At 42.0% G+C, this 17,099-nt stretch overlaps 1 protein-coding gene and 1 long non-coding RNA gene across 3 annotated transcripts in view; one reads left to right on the top strand and one right to left on the bottom strand.

Moving 5' to 3' along the window:
- Positions 1-1,487: 1,487 nt before the first annotated feature.
- The window catches only part of ccdc12 (coiled-coil domain containing 12), a 101,657-nt gene continuing 86,045 nt past the window's right edge, over positions 1,488-17,099 (bottom strand). The window contains exons 2-7 of the mRNA XM_070551570.1: positions 16,202-16,272; positions 4,970-5,049; positions 4,783-4,844; positions 4,665-4,699; positions 4,509-4,585; positions 1,488-1,741 (exon numbers count right to left, since the gene is read on the bottom strand). Of these exons, the coding sequence (XP_070407671.1) occupies positions 1,662-1,741; positions 4,509-4,585; positions 4,665-4,699; positions 4,783-4,844; positions 4,970-5,049; positions 16,202-16,272 (405 nt within the window). The 3' untranslated portion in view covers positions 1,488-1,661. The remainder of the gene's footprint in view (positions 1,742-4,508; positions 4,586-4,664; positions 4,700-4,782; positions 4,845-4,969; positions 5,050-16,201; positions 16,273-17,099) is intronic.
- LOC139070019 (uncharacterized) lies at positions 5,049-12,903 on the top strand. Of its 2 annotated transcripts, none has more exons than XR_011520687.1 (4): positions 5,049-8,189; positions 8,377-8,512; positions 12,543-12,612; positions 12,723-12,903. It is a non-coding gene; the product is annotated as an uncharacterized lncRNA (long non-coding RNA). The 2 variants fall into 2 exon arrangements; XR_011520688.1 differs by having other exon boundaries at positions 8,330-8,512.

Genomic DNA, 17,099 nt, shown 5'->3' with positions numbered 1-17,099 from the left:
TAAGTATTTATGGACATGAACAAAAACAGGAAATATATAAATTGAGATTTATTTAATTAATATAACAAATAAGGGGGAAAGAGTCATTGAAAGGCACATTCTTCTGGAAGCTCCTGATCCTGACGACACCAGCAGGAGACCAGCTGCAGACACCAGAGGATCACCTGCAACCAAGAGCAGCTAGTATCAGTAAATAAATAATGAAATCAGGGCAGTTTTAGTGGGCTGAACACATTACAGAATACTTTTCTCATGGGATATTTTCATAACTTTATGCAGCAGACTGTAGCTTGAGCCCAGATCTCCTGGAGACCTGCTATCCAGCACGTTTCAGTGGATTTTCCTGCTTTAATAGGTTAGATAAGCTGTTAAGCAGCTCAGCTGTTTGTTGCTGATTAAAACCAGGTGTGTTGATGCAGATAAATCTCTAAAACATGCTGAATACTAGCTCTCGGGCCGTGGAGACAAACCCTGCAGCTAATCCAATGCTATGGCTAACGGCTACTTACATTCAGAGATGGTTCTGTTGGGTCGGTTCCGGTAATTTCAGGCAACTCACAAGCTCAAAACAATAAGGCTCGGGTCCGCTTGTCTCCTCCAATTAGACTTGGTCCCTTTCTTCTCGAGTGTCTGGGTAAGGAGGGGGAGAAATGTCCTCCACTTCTAATGACTGCTCAGAGTGAAGGGAGCTAGCTTCGTCTAGTTAGCCATCGTCTTCGTCACTGCCGCGGCTCCGCCCTCTCGGTCCTCCAGGCAACGCCTACTAATGTTGCAGTTTTTAAAATTGATACGTGGGTGGGGTAAGACTCTGAGGCACACTTGACATGCACTTTAAATGGTCTCTCAGTCTAGTTCTGTTGACACCTTGCACAAGAAGGGCTGGACACAAAATACCATAGCTAAAGAGGCTAGCTGTTCAGAGCTGTGTCCAAGCACATTAAGAGAGGAAAAGGGACACGATGTGGTAGAAAAAAAAGTATACAAGCAGTAGGGATAATCGGACACTGGAGGGGATTGTGAAACAAAACTCATTCAAAAATGTGAGGGAGATTCACAAAGAGTGGACTGCAGCTGGAGTCAGAGCTTGAAGAACCACCTCACACAGAACATGGGTTTCAGCTGTTGCATTTCTTGTGTCAAGCCACTCTTCTACAATGCCAGAAGTGCCGTGGCTGAGCAACAAACAAAAAGGACTTGACTGCTGCTAAGTGGTCCAAAGTTATGTTCTCTGATGAAAGGAAATGTTGCATTTCCTGTGGAAGTCAATGTCCCGGAGTTTGGGGGAAGAGAGGAGGCACAGAATCCACGTTGCTTAAGGTTCAGTGTAAAGTTTTCTCAGTCAGTGATGGTTTGGGGTGATATGTTATCTGCCTGTATTTTATTCCCTCATTGGAGGCTCAAAGATGTTGATGTGTTCTGACATTGTTTTAATAACAGTCTTGTTTGTACATTTTAATGTTCTCATGACAAAGGATCACTGCCAGGTATTTGAAAAACAAAAAGCCTTTTTAATTTATACATTGAAAAATACAACAAAGCAATGTTGTTAAGAATGTCTGATGAATGAGACAACTATCGACTTGAGTAGTTGTGTTTGTACACAGGCCCACTGAATCAATGCTATCCTTATTCTGCCTCCTTACTACCATGTCCCATCATATTCAATCTGAATCTTCCTGATCCACTCCAACTTCTCCTACTGCTCCAGCCAGCTCCTCCTCACAGCCTTGCAGACGATCCCCTGGTCACAAAAACACACACAAGCCCTCAAAGTTAAACATCCATTCATCACAACCTCTCGCTCTCCATTTTAAATAATATTTTGACCATTTTCAACTCTTAAATATCTGAGAGAAACAATAGAAACAGAATTAAACGGGCTATACTTTCCCACATTTCAACTCCTTCACAATGTTCTATTATCCTGCAACGTTTCACTTAGTCTAAGTGTGTAAGTTGTCCCTCAATGTATGAATCAAACCGCCAATGTTTTTCAGAGAGCTTTAGCCATCTGTAGAGTCAAGCCTGATTCATACGTCTACATCCACGTCGGTGCGGAAACATGCAACGCCAGTTTGCTTCAGAGCAAGGGCTCTGCGACGGGCTCACACCTGGTGACGGAGACATGCCAACATTTTTAAACATCTGTCAAAAGTGACAGAGGCTTTGTGATTGTGACTGGACACAACTTCTTGTAAACTCGTCACCAGCACCACTAAAAAGTAAAAAGATATTTAGGTGAAATAACTGAAAACATGTTTTATTTTCTTCAAAATAGCCACCCTTTGCTCTGATTATAGCTTTGCACTTATCAAAAGAATGCCAAGAGTGTGTAAAGCAGTGATCAGAGCAAAGGGTGGCTTTTGGAAGAAAACAGAATATAAAACATCTTTTCAGTTATGTCACCTGTCTGGGTTAAGTACATAACTCCACGTGTTCATTCATAGATTTGATGCCTTCAGTAAGAATTTCCTGACGTAAATGGTCACGAAAAAAAAAAGAAAACACATTGAATGAGAAGGTGTGTCCAAACTTTTGGCCTGTACTGTAGTCTCTGAAATATACAGGTGCTGGCCAGTAAATTAGAATATCATCAAAAGGTTGAAAATATTTCAGTAATTCCATTCAAAACGTGAAACTTGTACATTATATTCATGCAATGCACACAGACCAATGTATTTCCGATGTTTATTACGTTTAATTTTGATATTTATAGGTGACAACCAATGAAAACATCAAATCTGGTATCTCAGAAAATTAGAATATTCTAAAGGCCAATGAAAAAATGTTTGTTTCTCTAATGTTGGCCAACTGAAAAGAATGAACATGAAAAGAATGTGCATGTATAGCACTCAATACTTAGTCGGGGCTCCTTTTGCCTCAATAACTGCAGTAATGCGGTGTGGCATGGACTCGATTAGTCTGTGGCACTGCTCAGGTGTTATGAGAGCCCAGGTTGCTCTGATAGTCGTCTTCAGCTCCTCTGCATTGTTGGGTCTAGCGTATTGCATCCTCCGCTTCACAATACCCCATAGATTTTCTATGGGGTTAAGGTCAGGCGAGTTTGCTGGCCAATCAAGGACAGGGATACCATGGTCCTTGAACCAGGTGCTGGTGGTTTTGGCACTGTGTGCAGGTGCCAAGTCCTGTTGAAAGGTGAAGTCTGCATCCCCATAAAGTTGGTCAGCAGCAGGAAGCATGAAGTGCTCTAAAACTTCCTGGTAGACGGCTGCATTGACCCTGGACCTCAGGAAACAGAGTGGGCCAACACCGGCAGATGACATGGCACCCCACACCATCACTGACGGTGGAAACTTTACACTGGACCTCATGCAACGTGGATTCTGTGCTTCTCCGCTCTTCCTCCAGACTCTGGGTCCTTGATTTCCAAAGGAAATGCAGAACTTGCTTTCATCAGAAAACATAACTTTGGACCACTCAGCATCAGTCCAGTCCTTTTTGTCCTTGGCCCAGGCGAGACGCTTCTTGCGCTGTTTCTTGTTCAGGAGTGGCTTGACACACGGAATGCGACACCTGAATCCCATGTCTTTCATGAGTCTCCTCGTGGTGGTTCTTGAAGCGCTGACTCCAGCTGCAGTCCACTCTTTGTGGATCTCCCCCACATTTTTGAATGGGTTTGTCGTCACAATTCTCTGCAGGGTGCGGTTATCCCTAGAGCTTGTACACTTTTTTCTACCACATTTTTTCCGTCCCTTCGCCTGTCTGTTAATGTGCTTGGACACAGAGCTCTGCGAACAGCCAGCTTCTTTAGCAATCACCTTTTGTGTCTTGCCCTCCTTGTGCAAGGTGTCAATGATTGTCTTTTGGACAGCTGTTAAGTCAGAAGTCTTCCCCATGATTGTGGTGCCTTCAAAACAAGACTGAGGGACCTTTTAAAGGCCTTTGCAGGTGTTTTGAGTAAATCAGTTGATTAGAGTGGCAGCAGGTGTCTTCTATATTCAGCCTTTTCAGAATATTCTAATTTTTTGAGATACCAAATTTGGAGTTTTCATTAGTTGTCACTTATGAATATCAAATTTAAATGTAATGAACATTGGAAATACATTGGTCTGTGTGCATTGCATGAATATAATGTACAAGTTTCACGTTTTGAATGGAATTACTGAAATATTTTCAACCTTTTGATGATATTCTAATTTACTGGCCAGCACCTGTATACCCACATTAGCAAATACGCTAGCATGGACCAGATACATAAGTGTTATGGTGGCAGGTTACCACAGAAAAACGCTATGCTCTCTGTTGTCCTGGCGGGGAATTGCTCAGCAGCACTCCACTGTCTGCAAAGAAGTTTGCATGTGAAAACCTTTCCGACACTCCCTGTGCGTCTCTCTGCTGCGGTGCTCACAGAGAAGTATAAATCAGGCTTCAGGGTTATGGTTGGGGAGAGCGACACAGAGCAATTAGCCCAATAGTTCATACCCATTTAAGTGACCGGATGAACAACTTGTGATCCCGTGTAAAAAATAAGAAGGACCGATACTAACGGATGAGCTCAGCAATGGCTCTCTGTGTTCTCCTCTCCAGCTTCTCCAGTTTCTTGGCCACATCACGCTTTAGATCCCTGAATGGAAAATATAAAAATTGCTAAATATCTTTATGCAAAACACAAGTGGGAGTTTTTTCTTAAAACATGGTCTTACCAGTCTGGTTTTCTTGGAGCAAGATTGGCCAAATCCTTAAAACAAAATGCTGCAGAATGAGACAGCTAACAAATCTTTAATTAATGCAAATCCCATTTAAACAGAAACTTGTTCTTACCACTTCTTCAATTATGGGCTCTGGATTAGCAGCTTCAAGTTGATCTTTTACTTTTTCTTCCACTGCAACCAAACAAATCTGCAGCTATTATAGCAGCTAGCATGACTCAATGTAGGCAGCAATTTCCCTGGAGTAAAAACGGATTAGAGTTCATTTTCAAAAACCTTTGCTTTTCAAATTTTATCACCTGATGCAGGTTTGACTTTGGTCACCTGCCTCTCCTTCAGCTCTTCATCCTCTGGAGTATAATTCCTTAATCTTAGCTCCCTGTGCAGAGAAACAGAGATCAAAAGAACTGAAATGATGAATGTCTGAACACTTCTTATTATTACAGTAGGGGGCAGTGTTGGCAAATAAAGTTCACTAGAGTTCAGGATCATCTGAAATCTCCACACAGCTACAGAGCTAATGCCTAAAGGAGGGAGAGTATAATGAACCTCTTTATCCCTGCAAACATGTCTTATTCACATTTTCCACCTGCAACTGAGCACAGAAAAAGGAAGAGAACAGCTAAGGAATTGATCCCTTGATGTTGAGTTATGCAAACGTTCTTCACATTCTTCGAGTTTTGCTGACATCCCTGTAGATCATGATGGGAGTCCAGAGGGAAAGGTAAACAAGTGTCTGAATGAGAACAAGCAGAGAGAATTCTCAGCTGTTCTGAGCTTAATGTGGAGTTGTGATGAAGGTCAGGATTCTTCACTCCCGTTTGTTCAGACGGTCCAGTGCCATGTATGGGTAAAAAAGTTAGCCAGGATCTGCTGCTGGCTGACTGCGAACCACATGTTAGTTCACAAATGTGTTTCTGCTCTGTGGCCTTCACGACTCTCCGGATTTTATGTGTACTTCATTGCTCGACTGTCATGACAAAAAACGTAATCCTGCTGCCACCCCCTAGCCGGCCAAGCCCGGGACCCAGAGGCGACCACCCCCGCCGGAGACCCATCAGAGCCCAAGGACCCAGACCCCACCAGGCAGCCACTGGGATTGATCAGACAGACGCCAGAAATCTTAAACTCCCTGACCCGGAAGCCACGACCCAGGCAGACCAAGGCACCGCACTCCACACCAGGTGTGGCAGGGGGAGGGGGGACGAAGATCTATATCATCAAAAGAAGTCCCAGGAGAGGGGAGGAGTCAAAGGCCCCACCTGACATATACAGTCATACACAAACACAGTCACACACTCCCTCCCTCATGCTCACACATGCACATACAACCTAAGACTTACAAAAATGCACGCCGGACACCCACTCATGCTCCCCATACACACCCTATTCACTCTGGTCCCGGTACTGCTGCACATTGGGTACAACCATCATCATCCTGCTTAAAATGTTCAAATAGAGAGAAATAGCTTGCACTGTCGGAAAGACGAGGACGCTGTTAAAAATGCTGGAATGCCATGTTGTAAACAGTAATTTCTACTTCTACTATGGTGAAGTGTTGGATGCAAGCTGTAGAGCTCCATGCTGCCCCCTACAGTTTGGAAGAATATTGGCTCACCTCAGAGACAAGCCGCATGAACCATAAACGCTGCGAGTTGTGAAGCGCGTTCCATCCGCAAGCCGCATCACCAAGCGGCAAGTAAATGCGTCAAGCATAAACCAAACTTAAGCCTGCCGCACACGAGAGCAAACTGCTGAGCTAACAGTCACTCAAGGCCGTTTGCTCAGCAGATGTGCCCCTAATTTTCACTGAGTTTTCTGCCTTATGAGATACTGAGGTGAAAATCAAATCGGTTTGAAAAATTTCATCTTACTGGGGACAGAAACTCACTGTGTGCACACTATGCGAGTTGCTGGGCTGAGCTGAAATATTCAAGTGGCCAATCAAAGCGCATTCTCCACTCATTTGTTTCAAAGATGTTGTAGAACCCTTGTCTGCATGTCAGAAAAATAAATGAAACGGTACCTAGCATATCGATGGACCAACTGTTTCCACTAACCTATCAAAAGGTTTCAGTATCCAGGCGGTGGTACTGTCAGAAGGATTTTGGGTCTTCAAGGCACATCTCTTGGAGTAGATTGTAATAAACTCCTTGCCTTCTTTGCAGCCATCAAACCCAAACTTTTCTAACCTTGAAATGACGGATGCGGCGACGCCTCAACAACAAAGCAAGTAGAAACATTTCCTTTATTTTAATGAGCTTTGAAAGAAAAGCGTCTGGACTTCTTTGAGTTGCTTGAAGACGTTTCACCTCTCATCCGAGAGGCTTCTTCAGTTCTAAGGTCAAATGGTGGAGAGTCCCAGATTTAAAGAGCAAGTAACGTCTAGATTAACTTTTTTTTGCTGATGAACTGTATAAATGAGTGTTTAATAGTGTTTTAAATGTGTGTATTCATTATTTTAGCATTTTGGTGCATTTTCTTTAAAAATTAAAAATTCTGCCTAAATACCACAGTATAGCGCCACCTTCAGCTTAAAACATAGAATTTGACTCATTTTGAATAAATTTTAGCCAATGGCTAAAGAGTAAGATACTACGTAAACCAGTAGAATACTACGTAGCAGCTCTGTGTCAAAGTTATAAAGCAACGAGCGTCTCGGCCACGCCTTGTGGCGAGTTGGGAGTTGGATTTGCAAGCGAGTGTAGGAGGTTAGTGGTAGTTCAGCATTAGCATATAGCATTAGCATATCCTAGTCTTAAGCATAACTTTTAGTGTTATAAATACTTATTTAGTGTTAGTTTGGCTGTTGGATATTGTAGTTTAGTTAGTGTTTGGCTGTTAGTGTAATTAGGAAAGTAGTTCGGGTTTAGTGCTCCATATCGTGTTAGTATTGGTGAGTAGGTGTAGTGTAGTATGGTTGCGGTGGCTCTGTGGGCATTTTACCCGCGATTCTGCACGTCTCCGTTTGAAGAGGGAGGCTATGCCCACCATGGCTCTTCCACGATTTAGATGCAGCCCACCGACTCTGCTACCCCACCACGGCGGGCTCCAGTCTGAGGTGAGTCAGCTAAATAAACGTTTTAACATCTTCTAAAGACAATTCCCTACCTAAATGCAAAGTCTGAGAGACGTGGTTCACTTCCTTTAGCTAGTCAGTCGGCAATTCTGCAACAGTGGCTCTAACTAACAGCACTAGTTGACAGACAGCATTACAGCGTGAAATCCAGCTTGTGACCCGGTTCTGTAAGGAATTCTGTTCAGGAGGTCGCATTTCAGGCTCTCCACATCATATGTGACTGACTTTTACGTTATAACAACGATCACACACTAGGAATTTTAAAAAGCGCCTATGTTGGACAGTTTCGTTTGTATTTTATCTGACTTTATAAACTCCAACAACAACGTGCTTCTATTTTTTTTTTCAGGCTAAATCTACCCAAGACACTGGCTGTCAGACTGATTTAGCTGCAAGAATGCACTTGTCCAGGCTGACGTGAAGCCTTACCCGTAGAAAAGGTGAATTATTTTTAATAATCTTCTATGTAAACATTTTATTATCACCTTCTAGTTTTAATTTGTTTTACAGATTATTGTTACACGTGAGTTTATGCTCTTTTAAACATTTATAAATGTGCTGCTTCTTTGTTTTTACATAGCCAGCCAGAATAGAGCTCACAGCCGCAGTGTGTCTTGTGACCCACAGGGACCATGATTAAAATTCATCTTCCAGAAGGTCCCAGAGCAGCGTCCACACCCCTGAAAAGACCAAGATGTGAGGTGTCTGCTGCTGATTCCAGCTTCCACCTCAGTGACAGTGCAAGCTCAGTGAACTGTTCAAGGTAAAAAAAATTAAAACATTTCAGAATTTTTAAGATATTAAAAATTAAATAAACGTATGTGATTACTAGGGCTGCAACAACGAATCGATAAATTCGATGAAAATCGATTACTAAAAGCGTTGGCAACGAATTGCGTCATCGATTCGTTGTGTCGCACAACTTTTCCAAAAGTGCCCCCCCTTCCCGCCCGCCGTTGCGCGCAGAGCAAGTCAGATCAGCGCCAGGGAGAGCCGGCAGATCAGGGCGAGGGAGAGCCAGCAGATCAGCGCGAGGGAGAGCCAGCAGATCAGCGCGAGGGAGAGCCAGCAGATCAGCGCAAGGTTCGCGCTGCTGCGAACCGGTCCGCCCAAGGCCGGATTAACTGGGCAATTGCCCATGGCCCACGAACTCTAAAGGGCCCAGGGCACGAGCACAATACTGTATCTATAATTTCCCGCTTTATGAGGACTATGGTGACCGTACGTTCCGTTTTCCCCGGACTTGTCCACTTTTCACTCTCTGTCCGGGCGTCCGGACTGCGGGTTCTTGTATTGATGAAAATGTCCGGCTTTTCATCCAGGAGCAGGGATCGAATTATGGGGGAGCTGTATATCCTACACATCAGGGGAGCCGGAAAAAAGTTTTCTATATTATATCATTTTTGGACTCTTTTGAGCAGAGAGCGGCACAGCGCATTGTTGCGCAGCGATCCAGGCAGCTGCTTCCAGCGCACGGTCCATTCTCAAAGTGGCGCAACCAAAAAACTATAATTAGCACACGATCGTTCATGTCTGCACATGTTCTCTACTTTCTGTCTTATTTGTAGGGATGGGTACCGAATTCGGTACTTTTTAAGGTACCGACCGAATTCCATAGTACCGACCGAGCACCGATTCACGTCATTTCAAACGGTGCCTCGTTTCGGTACCCGTCCATCCTAACAAGAACTTGCCAAGACAGCTGCGCATGCGCAGGAGCGTTTTGTCGTCGCTTGCTGTGAACCAGTTGTAAACAGAGCAGCATGGTAGAGAGAACGCACGCTAAAGCTTGGGTCCACTTCACTAAATGTGATGGGTAACTGGATGATGAAACCAGCGACAACGATCTAAGTGAGACATCCTCATCTTAATCTGCTCCGGTAGGTAAATATAATTAGCTTGATATATTAGCTTCCGTTTCGCTAATGGTGCGTTCGCTTTCTCCTCTGAACTCCGAATTTCCGACTAGAACAACATGAACGCGCTCTAAAGTTTGGCTTCACTTTACTAAATGTGACGGGTGAAGACGAAACCAGTGACGATCTAAGTGTGAGGCATCGTTTTAATCTGCTCCAGCAGCTAAATAAACAGTTTAAGAGATCGTTAGCTTGGTATGTTAGCTTCCATTGCCACCATTGTTATCAGCTAATGGTGCGTTCGCTTTCTCCTCGGAAATTCTAACTTCCCAGTAGGAAAAATCAAATGAAAAAAGATGGCAAAAGGAATGAAGATACACAGTAAATTTAGTTCACAGTAAAGATGTTTGCTTCAGTTTAATTATCAGCTTATAAAACTACAAGGACGATGTTAAAATACAAACAGTTGAATGTTATTTATCGAGATATTTATCAAATATTGTTATATATTGAGAAAAATATATATTTAATTATAAAAGAGAATTAAAATAATAAACACTCAAAAGTATCGAAAATTGGTACCGTTAAGTACCGGTATCGATTCGTAGGTACCGGTAATTAGTACCGGATCGATTCAAATGTCAAAAGTACCCATCCCTACTTATTTGTGCCTGAAGCGCGCTACTGCGGAGCTCATCATCTGTGCTGTGGTGATGTCACCTCACACAGCATCGAAAACGCGCTCTGCGCTTTGCGGTCAGGAGATCCCTTTGATCTGCTCAAAAGTAACTGATGAGGTGAAAAGGTAAGAATCCAGGCAACAGATTTTCTGGAGAATTAAGAGGAGATGCAGGAAGATGAGAGACAGACAGGACAGGAAAATAGTTAAATAAAAACAAGAAAACAAAACAAAGTGTTGAAAAGTAAAATGTAGGTAGATTTATCTCCACTACACGTTTTTACCAGTAAAAAACAATGTTGTACACATGTCATATTTATACATCTGATACAATTCAGATCACCTTGTAAACTCAGTCACACACCCAGGGCCGTTTCAAGACATTTTGGGGGCCAAGGCTAAATGACCCCCCCCCCCCCCACACACACACACACAACTGGGCTCCCCAGAAGCCTCTGTGTAATCCATACCCTCTCCAGTAGTATTAGTTATACAGTGTTTATAAAAGCCCCTCAGACATTACTGACATGTTCTAATATTATCAGATGAAAAACTAAATGATCAGACATGCTGTCTCATCTGCTTCTTTTCTAAACTTGCAAAAAGTAACTAAACTATTTGAAAGCCACTATTTGTGGATTCTCTGAAAGTTTCCATGGAGTGTGGGACAACTTATGTTTTCATTGATCCTATCGTCTAATCTCACAGCTGAAACAAGCATCCTTAATAATCTGTGCACAGGAAGCGTACCGATGCTGTAGTAAAACAAAAGTTATAATTTATTATTAATAAAACCTTGTTGCAGCACTAAAGCAGAAAAATGAGATTTTGCATTAAATATGCAAAATATTTACATATGAATTGTTTTAGAGCCCTTCTATTGGCAGAATCTGATATAAATTTAGTTCTTACAAAAAATGGGTCCCAACATGGTTTGTGTGGCGTTGCCATAGTGTGACGTCATAGGCACAGATCCCCTGTCCTCTTGTTTGGAAATGGAAATATGGTCACCCTATTAAACAAACTGTCCACCCGGGCTTTTGCGCTGCACAGAGACGCTTCGCTGCCTATGACTGAACGTCAGTTGAGAGTCAGTCTCATGCAGACTGACCAATGAAGAGAGGGCCTCAAGTTAAGACCCTCTCCTCATTGGTCAGTCCACACGAGGTGGGTCAAAGGTTACTCTGGGTGGGTTACGTGATGTCAGGCATTCAAGTATTGAGTATATTTACTGCATATTACAGTAAAATATTCTGTATGTGACCACATTATGGTGATCTTCGGGTCGTGATGATGGAGCCCTTGAATATTGTTGCCCAGGGTACAACAAAGTGTTAATCTGGCCCTGGTTCCGCCGTCACATTCCCGCAGAAACTGGTTGATCACACCGGGGCAAGACTACTAGCATGTGGTTTAACAACCACAATGTCCTCGGAAGCAAAAACGCTTTTAAAAGGGAAGGAGGAGTCCTAACTGTTGCTGCAGGCGTGTTGTGTGAGAGTGCAGTTATATACTGGTTAATATATTTTTGGGTTCAGTTGCTTTCATGTGGCCTAATGTGAGTCTATTTGGGATCATTGGAATGATCAGCAGCATTTCTAGATGTGACTTTATGGCAGTTGCCCAGGGCATCATCACAAGGAGGATGGCATTCATTTACTTTTGTTTTATTTGGTATTTTTTCAGTCATTTTTGGAAATAGTGATCAATTTTGATTAATTCACAGCCTATGTTTAATTACATTTAAAAATTAGTTGTTTGACATCCCCAGTTATAATAAATGTCAACAGATGAGATCAAACAAAACAGATGAGAATTGCCCTTAAGCTGTTTAACTTGGACCAAACATTTTAGGTCACAGATAGATGTAGCTTAGGGTCTCTGTCTATACACCTTATAAGACAATTTAGGTGATGGCATGTTGTTTTTCTGCTATTGAACTGTTTTCTAATAATGTGTTAAATAAAGTGAAGGAAGGAGAGAAATAACGTTTCCCTAGCAGTTTTTAAAAATTTCCCCATGTAATCCGATTAATCGATTAATCGTGTCGAGACCCCATCCGATTCATCGATTATCCAAATAATCGTTTGTTGCAGCCCTAGTGATTACATCATGACATCATGAAGGAGGCTACTGATTCTGCCCCTGTGACACTTGGTGGTGACGTGTGAGCTGATTCACCTGGTAAATAACTTTTACATTAAATATTTTGTTTTTGCTATCAAAAGTAAATTAACTAATAACCTGCATTATTGCAGGACACTCAGCAAAATATGGACTCTACACCATGAGGCAGGCACACGTTAATACTCTATAAGAGCACAAAAGGTGAGCAACACCACATATTATTATTGTACTGTGCTGGATTTGTTTTCTTTCTGCATCTCATCATTAGCCTGGCTGATCACCTGATAACTCCTGTCATCTGGTTGTGACAGCATGAGGATGTCCTCACACACCTGTAACCTAACAGCTCATCTGGCAGAATAGAGAGAGAAGAGACAACACCACATCTCCTGTTCCTGGAAAGCCTTCAGCCTTCCTTCGATGACTGAGAACCTCCATCAGCTCTGTCTCCTGTCTGCCTACAATTATTATAATAAATATTGTGTTTGACAAGTTTTTTGTGCTGCCAAATATCTCATTTAGATTCCAGTTTTGATATTTTAATGGATATTTATAAATTACATTAATTGAATTATCACATTGTTGCATGTTTAACTAGCTCTATTGTCATGAACTAAACTAGCACCTCACTGTTAAAAGCTCGTTTTAATTTCAAGCATGTTTAAGTATTTATGGACATGAACAAAAACAGGAAATATATAAATTGAGATTTAATTAATTAATATAACAAATAAGGGGGAAAGAGTCATTGAAAGGCACATTCTTCTGGAAGCTCCTGATCCTGACGACACCAGCAGAGACCAGCTGCAGACACCAGAGGATCACCTACAACCAAGAGAGCAGCTGGTATCAGTAAATAAATAAATCAGGGCAGTTTTAGTGAGCTGAACACATTACAGAATAATTTTCTCATGGGGTATTTTCATAACTTTATATGCAGCAGACTAACTTGAGCCCAGGACTCCTGGAGAGCTGCTATCCAGCACGTTTCAGTGGTTTTCCTGCTTTAACGGGTTAGATTAGCTGTTAAGCAGCTCAGCTATTTGTTGCTGATTAAAACCAGGTGTGTTGAAGCAGATAAATCTCTAAAACATGCTGAATACTAGCTCTCTAGGGCCATGGAGCCAAACCCTGCAGCTAATCCAATGCTATGGCTAACGGCTACTTACCATTCAGAGCTGGTTCTGTTGGGTCGGTTCCGGTAGTTTCAGGCAACTCACAAGCTCAAAACAATAAGACTCAGGTCCGCTTGTCTCCTCCAAATAGACTTGGTCCCTTTCTTCTCGAGTGTCTGGGTAAGGAGGGGGAGAAACGTCTTCCACTTCTAATAACTGCTCAGAGTGACGGGAGCTAGCATCGTCTAGTTAGCCATCGTCTTCATCACTGCCGCCGCTCCGCCCTCTCGGTCCTCCAGGCAACGCCTACTAATGTTGCATTTTTTAAAATTGATACGTGGGTGGAGTAAGACTCTGAGGGGGGCATTACGACCTCTTTAAATCCAGCTCATTAGACTACAATGACCTGGATGACTGAGAACCTTCACAGACATTTCCTTTATTTCCAGCTTTGTCTCAGTTTTGTTTATTTTTCTGCCAAGCAGACATGAGGCTGCCATCTTGGAATCATGTGAGTGGAGAACGCGCTTTTGATTGGCCACTAGAATATTTTCAGATCAGCAGGCAACAAGTTGGGCGCACACGGGGAGTTTCTCCATTAAAAATGCTTTTGTTTCATACAAACTCAAAGAGCTTCTCAATCTTGTAGCTATTTTTATCCTCATGAGAGAGCTCTGTATTGTTGAACTAGGGAGAACACAGCGGCACTCCCTCAGGCGAAGTCACTGCTATCATTAAATATAAACAATGGAAAGAAAAAAGGTCCTGTAGAACAGGAAAGATGGCTATTCCCTCCTACAAATGAACACAAAGTTCAGCAAGCTGAGGGATATTTGAGCAGCTAATAGCAAAGGCTGCGGTCCGGCCCAGTGTAAACAGCCTCTCACAATCTACACTGACACATGTGCTGGTGCTAAGATAAAGAGTGGATAAATGCAGAAGCGCTGCAGCTCCGACATCCATCTGTCCATCTGCTCTCTGTGCTTGTAAAATAATGAATTAATATTTAATTAAAATGTATTTTATGTTACTGCATTCATTTTTTAATCTGTATGCCAATTCTAAAGATAAAGACGGTCTGTGTAAACTTGAACAGGTCCAACCCGGTCTCATGTAAGACCAGGTTGACGGGGCTGGAAGATATAGAAAAATAGTATTGATAAAAATATTTTTATATAGATCGTTATCGATAATTATTGAAAAATGTTTCAAAAATTGTAGAAAGTATAAATTAAGTGCAGCTCTGGCCATTTTACTTGTGGTATTTTTATTTTTTTCCGCCTCTTCTCACTGCGACATCTTGCTGCCTCATGCTCTGTTTTGGTTTGACAGGGAAGGGCCTGGTGACGTAGTGTGCCCATGTCTGTGGTTTTGATTGGTTAGGAGTAAGTAGTGAGGCTAATTTGCTGCTACCTGGCAGGTTATAATAAAAAAGGAAACTTTTTTTATAGAAGTTTTATCGACCCACCTTTTTTCTATCGCACCACATTATCGATTGATATTTTGAACTATAGAATTATCGTCCAACCCTAGTTGACAGGTCGCCTGCTTATGCGTAATCAAATCTCTCTATAGGCACTTTCTGAGCTGAAGAGGATGAGATTCTGGACTTTTCTTCAGACAGGCTCATGGATGCGCCGCCACATTGGAACAAGCGCTATTTAGCCAAAGTTTCATAATCAGGGAACATTTTCAAAGAGACAAGTCTCTCTTAAAGACAGGGTTTGGAAAACACTCGCTTCATTTAGAGGAATCTTCCCGCATGCGCTCGGGTTCTGCGATGCGCTCCAAGCCCCAGATCTCCACATCATCAGCTCACTGTCCATCTTACGTGAGTGCTGACCATGAGCTGCGCTGAGTTTGATTGATTTAGCAACCTCCGCAATGTACATAATGAATAAAATGTCAACACATCTGCATGCGTCGGGGTAATTTCTATTCTTTCTCCGTTAAAATAAACTGTCAAATGCGGGAAATATCCTGTCAATGTGAACCCTGTCATTAAACTGTTTTGCCTTCTTGTGAAGATTGTTGCAAAGAGAAACATTAAACTTAATTAACACCAGAGCCATGTGCACTGTGCCGTTATCTCTGTCACGGTAAACGAGGAAAAAAAAAACAATTGATCAGATCCTTTTCTTATCTCTTCAACATGTTTTGTTTGGTACAAAGTTTAATTACAACAATCCAAACTGCCTGGATTAGTATTCTGAAGAGTTTAAACATATTCTAAAAAGCGACATGTGTGACATGTCAAAAAGTGGCACCTGCTCAACTATTAAAACCACTAACAGGATGAAAAATATCAAAATATTATAGGCACAGACGGGCTACAACCTCTGTATCAATTTTATACAAATAGTTTTTTAAATGATCTTCTGTTGAAAGATAACTTTGACGTACACGAGCAAACGGTATTGGTTGCCGTCACCTGTTGTGATCGGTTAAAGCAGCTCTCGGATGTCTTAGGGTGGGGTGTGCCAACCCACAATGCCGTGGCTCCGTGTTTGCTTTAATGTGGGAAATGGGTAATATTGGCTCTTTGACGGGAAAAGGTTGCCAAACCCTGGTCTAGCATATTAGTAACTGAAGCAAGCAAATAAGAGTAAATAAGAACCATTGACAAAAAGGAACAAAAAAATCTAACATTTTTGGAGATGATACAGCAGACAAACCTGTGCTTCTTCTCAGTGTTCTCTGTTGCAGCTTTTTTGCTCTCTGGTTCTTCATCATCTTGCTCTTGCCCCTGTAAAAACATCCAGTTGTGCAGATGAATAGTAGTAATTTCTCAATAAAAACTTGAAACCCCAACACTGAATTGTTAAGTAACAATCTAAGCATTACTAAATTATGTTAAAAAGCAGACACTATGTAAAATTCCGTGCGCTAGCTAGCACATGTCCTAATTGATGATATCCACCATTTTTTTTAGACAAAATGATGAGACTCTGGATTCTTATAACATATGAGCTATAAGCCACGTGTCTAATTTTGTTCTGATTCACCAACAAGGGGCGCTAAAGGATCAAAAAGTTTGTTTTATCAAAATGGCTTGATGGATTTCTACAAAACTTGGCACAAATGTTTATTATCGGACCCTTAGACCATATTTGTAAGTTGATTTCAAAGTGGGGGTGGCTTATACGCTTTAAAATGCTTCACCGTTTTACTCATTAAACATTTATATTCCATCCAGAAATGTACAGTTTATTTCAGTAATGGTGTCGTCTACAATCACAGAAAAAATGTAAAATTTTGTTCAATAGGTGGCGCTACTGTACTCAAACCCCATTTTGGGGAAATTTTCTCCTCATTTCTTCAGTCAAAAAATTTACACAGTAAGTTTTTAGTAGAAAATTGCTTAATATGTCAAACATATTTTTGTTAACTCTTCCCGGCCATTAAACTAGGGCTGCAACAACGAATCGATAAATTCGATGAAAATCGATTACTAAAAGCGTTGGCAACGAATTGCGTCATCGATTCGTTGTGTCGCACAACTCTTCCAAAAGCGCCCCCCCCCCCCCCTCCCGCCCGCCGTTGCGCGCAGACCAGATCAAGTCAGATCAGCGC

The sequence above is a fragment of the Nothobranchius furzeri genome, chromosome 5 (genome assembly GCF_043380555.1).
Source record: "Nothobranchius furzeri strain GRZ-AD chromosome 5, NfurGRZ-RIMD1, whole genome shotgun sequence".
Lineage (NCBI taxonomy): Eukaryota > Metazoa > Chordata > Actinopteri > Cyprinodontiformes > Nothobranchiidae > Nothobranchius > Nothobranchius furzeri.
Note: the sequence above shows the minus strand (reverse complement) of the source record. Positions and strands in the feature narration are given on the sequence as shown.